Source organism: Morone saxatilis, unplaced genomic scaffold (assembly GCF_004916995.1).
Source record: "Morone saxatilis isolate NCDOM2014 unplaced genomic scaffold, NCSU_SB_2.0 Contig12, whole genome shotgun sequence".
Classification (NCBI taxonomy): domain Eukaryota; kingdom Metazoa; phylum Chordata; class Actinopteri; family Moronidae; genus Morone; species Morone saxatilis.
Genome location: NW_023339674.1, coordinates 941,230 through 946,240, shown reverse-complemented (window position 1 = coordinate 946,240; position 5,011 = coordinate 941,230). Strand labels below are relative to the sequence as shown.

At 40.9% G+C, this 5,011-nt stretch overlaps 1 protein-coding gene across 1 annotated transcript in view; it reads right to left on the bottom strand.

Moving 5' to 3' along the window:
* Positions 1–959: 959 nt before the first annotated feature.
* mast2 (microtubule associated serine/threonine kinase 2) overlaps positions 960–5,011 on the bottom strand; it is a gene marked incomplete at its 5' end in the record, with an annotated part of 41,686 nt that continues 37,634 nt past the window's right edge. The window contains 1 exon segment of the mRNA XM_035653533.1: positions 960–1,076. Within this exon segment, the coding sequence (XP_035509426.1) occupies positions 960–1,076 (117 nt within the window).

Sequence of the window (5,011 nt, the reverse complement as noted above, 5' to 3'; positions counted from 1 at the left end):
ATTAACAACAATTGTGTTCGTTTTTTATGTTTCTGTTTCTGTGCAGGTTAAACAAACAATATCGTTCACCTGCTTCCAGTCTTCATGCTAAGCTAGGCTAACTACATCCTGACTCCAGCTTTATACTCAACACACAGACATGAGATATTTATGTATTGATATGTATTTTCTTGTTCATATATAAAGTTGCACTTCTGAGATGTTGAAATCTTCTTTTTGTATTTCAGGACCAACTTTAACATTCTGTTTGTGAAGAGTTTGTAGCATCGAAATGACAACAACTGAGAAAACAACCTTGTTTTTAGCCGTAAGATAATGTTGCTTTTTCTCTTTTCTTGGTTTTTAAGGCGTTTTACAGACAGAAAGACAGACAGACAGACAGACGAGCTTCGACTTCAGGCTGTGAAAGGGAAAAACATGAAAATCAATGAAACACACACACACACACACACACACACCTTTAAGTTCTTCTGATCCTCGGTTTCTTTCTCTGTCAGTTTCAAAGAAAAAAAAAACGTTTTATTGTGCTGGAGGTCAATCATTTTAATATTAATATAATATCTGTATTCATTTGTTCAAGGTTACATAGACGACATTGAGGATGTAAGAAAACTAAAATATTCAGTCAGAAAACAAACACATTTTGGTGATTTTTCATTAAGAAGATGTAAACAATGTAAACAACCTGTTGAAGGTTGGAACATAAACAATATTTACAGCAAACACTTGAATATTGTTTGTTTATTATTTCATAAACTGAACAAATTTATTTACAAATGTTATTTATAGAGCGATTTCAAAGAACTCAAAGACACAGAAGTTAAAATGTATACATTAAAAGGTCATAGAAACACTCTGTATATATATCTGTTTATCTATAACACACAGCAATCGATCAGACAGTAAATCGGTTCTGAAGAGGTGGTATTGATCACTGATTTGAAGGTTGATGGATCAGTTCAGTTCCAGTGGGAGGGGGCAGCTGATGCTCGGTCCTGAGTGGTGGAGACGGGAGGTCGGAGCCGGTCTGTGAGGTAGGACGGGGACCTGGTGGTGGACTGGAGCCAGTGGAGGTTCTGGAGGACCGGGAGGTGACGTGGTTAGTTTATTAGTTATTAGTTTAGCTTATTGAAGACTTTGGAGGATCTAACATATAAGCTGCTGTTGAAATAGAAAATAACTGATAGAACACAGAAGAAAACAGTTTGTTTGATTGTTTTAATGTTTAAAAATACAGACAATTTAATAAAAAGTTCTTAAAAATATCAGTAAAACTCATCTCTGATCAATAATCACAGGAAATAATCAGTTTAAAATTCTTTTTTTTTCAGTTTTACACAAACTTCCTGCCCTGCTGTTATTGTTAAAACCTGAATATGAAATAAAATCAGTCATTTAAAGGCTCCGTTAAGAAAAAAGGTCGACAGCAGGGTTGGAGTTTGTTGGTCCGATCAGGTTTTAAATATAGATATTGATCGGGTAGACATTAGTTTAATAAACGTGGCTTTTCAAAATAATGACACTTTATGTCTATTAGTTGATGAAATAAAGACTTTAAAGATCTTTTGTCCTCCAGTGATGTGTTTCTGCCCTAAATGCCCCCCCACACTGAACACTCGGAGTCAGGCTTTGACTGACGGCACGACGCCGGGCCTGTCCATATATTTGGGTCTCGTTTTCTCTGGCTAACGTTCCCCCCAGTCCGCCCTCCCTCGGTGCCTCCTCCCTCCCTCCCTCCCTCTCTGGCAACCTGGAATGAATTTGCCCGGTCATGTAGAGCCGTGTCAGAGCGAGGCGAAGCTGGCAATTCATCACCCCGCGCTGCCTGCCTGTCACCGCTCCTCCGCGCCTTTTTCTCGTGTGTCTGAGTGCTGTTCGCCTTCTGTCAGAGCTCCTCCCCGCCGCCACGTGTACCTCCACCCCCCTCAGGACCTGCAGTAAAGACAGAGAGAGAGAGAGAGAGGCCTTTCCACTCTCCTCCTCCACTCTGACAGCTCCCCACGGACGCCGGGATGGATGGAAGGAACAGAGCTGAAGGAAGGAGGTGGAGGGGGGGGGGGCATCCCAGAATGCAACGGTAGGTGGTGTTCAAATCAGGCGGTGTGACCCCTGACCTCAGCAGTCCATTGGCGGGAGAGCGATGCACTTTAGCGAGTAGCCGTACCCGGCGTGGAGGAACTGCTAATGGAGCTCCATTTTACCGCCATTTCTGTCCCGGAGCGCGGCGGCCCCCGCGGCGCTGCACAGTTTAGACATTAGCCCCCCCGTAAATGCACCGTGAGCCCTGTTGAAGACGTCTCTCTCAAGGCCATTAAAACGCCTGAAATCTCCCGCGGAGACGGCGGACACGGCGGACACACATCCAGCAGCTGATCTGGCCCATTAGAGCGGATGGAGCCACTTTAACACGAAGAACTGGAGCCAGAACGAGTTCACGGATAATCTACAGCCACTTTTCTGCTCGCCCTCTCCGGAAGGACGACGGGACGTGATGAGGACAGATGAGCGAGAATCAAACGTGTGGCGTGAACTGGGAGAGAGAAGAGGATGGGTGGGGGGGCAGTTTAACATCACATTTAATAGATGGAAGAACTGAAGGAAGCAGTTAGAGAACAAAAAGGTTTAAAACACTGTAAAAAAAAAACCCACAAGAAATCTCTACATTAAAGAGCCAGTGAGCAACAGTGAGGAGGATCTATTGTCACTAATATAATATATATAATGTAATATAATATATTACTCATCGGCAGCTGGAACGCCAAAACATTAGTGTAAAATAACAGAAATAATTGTAATTTTCTATAATTAAAATACAGTTTTTAGCTTTAATTTTAAAATCTTGTGTAATTTTTTGGGCTCTTTAATGTTTAATTAAACATTCACACTATAAAAACAATTAAATAAGTTATACATACAGATAAATGCTGCTATAATACAAATAATCAGGCTTACATTGATAGAAGTTGTTATTATATTAAGCAGCTGCGTTATTGAGGCACACAGAAAGTCATAATTTATTAATATAATTATAATAATATAAAAAATCAAGGAGATATTTAATAATCTTGTTGTAAATTAAATACAAGATTATTTAATTATCTGTATAATCAAAACGTTTAATGTCTTAAATGATCTGAATAACTGCAAACAGTCAGTTATGACCCTTTTTATATGATGAATGTTTGATCGATGGACTGAAGAGACGTCATGTTGTCGCTCTGTATCTAGTTTTTATTATAAATATAAATATATCTGTGTTTGTTATAAATGTGAAGAAATTAGCTGAACACAATATCGAAGTTGCTGTGAGATTTTATTTGCCGATGTAATTGTTGCTTTTCAGGATGCAAGCCTCGTTTCTGCTGCACAAAATGTCTCCTCGTCCATTCATAATGTTTCTGTTTCAACCTTTATCTTTATTTCTCTTTACAGGAAACAAAAGCCTCAGTTTCTGTCCGACTCTCCGACACGACGATCCCGAATCGAGACCAGGTGTGTTGTGTGATAGAGACTCAGAAACCGGATTACTGCAGCTCAAACTCTCTCGGATTGTTTCATCTGAAGTGTTTTTAGACCCAAAGAGGTGAAAACAGATAAAAATAAGCTTATATGGAAGATAAAACATCTCTTTAACCTTCATGTGAGTTATTGAGACACCTGAATTGCATTGTGGGGAACATTTGAGTTGATGTTGGTGTTTTTGCAGTGTAGCAGCAGCCGGAGGGTTAAATCATTTATTGTGTCCGACTTTATGAGTTTTCTCCGAACGTGCTGCGTTAATGTAAAAAGCACGATGTCGTGCTAAAAGGCGATAAAACAGAAACACATCAAACACAAAGTGTTACATAAAAAAACTTTATTATTGTTGTAAGGTAAGATTGACAACAACATGCTTTTACCACGATAAAAAATAAAAAGATATTGCACTGGTTTTACTCTAGCAATGTTTTATTTCTCTCAACATCTTCCTCAAGCTTCCTCCTCCTCTTCGTCACTCTTTAAAAAGACAAAACACAAAAAACACACAGCTCGGAAACGCTGCCCTCGTCTGCAGTTTTGTTGCCGCTCAACCGACGTCCTCGGACGCAGATACGAAGCGTTAACGGACATCGAAACGCCACCTCGTACCTCGTCATACCCAAAGTCACGTGTTTGGATCGTCTGCGTGCTCTCACAGACGGAGCCGGTCGCTCTACATGCTCAGAGTCAGAGGCGTACGGAAGCTCGTTAGTGACACAAAAAAACAACAACACAACCGATGCTTCATTGATCTGTGAGTCAGGAGTTTGATATCGGATATCAGGCAGGGACAGAATCATCAGCGCATCGTTTAAATCCTCGTTTGGTCCACGCTCTTGTTCGAGATGTAATAAATGTACGAGAATGTAGTTTCTACGTTCTGAGCTCTTGAAAGAGAGATCGGACTCTCGTTAGTCGTCAGTAAGACGTCAGTACGGAGCTGTTTACGGAAGGTTATCAATGACAAAACTAGTGAAACTAATCTGAGTTGTTCTCGATGAACAAATTAAGATCAAAGGGTTAATTAATGAACCTTAATACTTTAAATAAAATGCGTCTCTGGTATCGATTATAATAAACTGTCAAACACTGGAAGCTGGAGCCGAACGCTCAGGTGAGTCACTTTCAGACGATTATTTTAGGTAAATTACAGATTATAGAGATTATAACACTTTAGCGTCTTTGTTGAATATTTAAATATATTTCTCAAACTAATGTGCAGCTATTGTTTTGGCACTAGTGTTGAAAAAAAACGAACGCTCGCTCTGAAATCCCGACTGAGTACGGTTTAATTTGACTCTCTCAGCGGTTTAATGAACGCTGTGCGGGCCTCAGCCACAGAGCAGCAGAGGTGCATGATGGGTAAACACAGGCTGGAGGTCGGACAAACTGCCAGCAGAGTTTAGGCGCCGGAGCGACCGGGACGGAGACGGAGGGAGGCTGGGTGGTGTGTGTGTCAGTGTGTGTGTGTGTGTGTCTGTGTGTGTGTGTG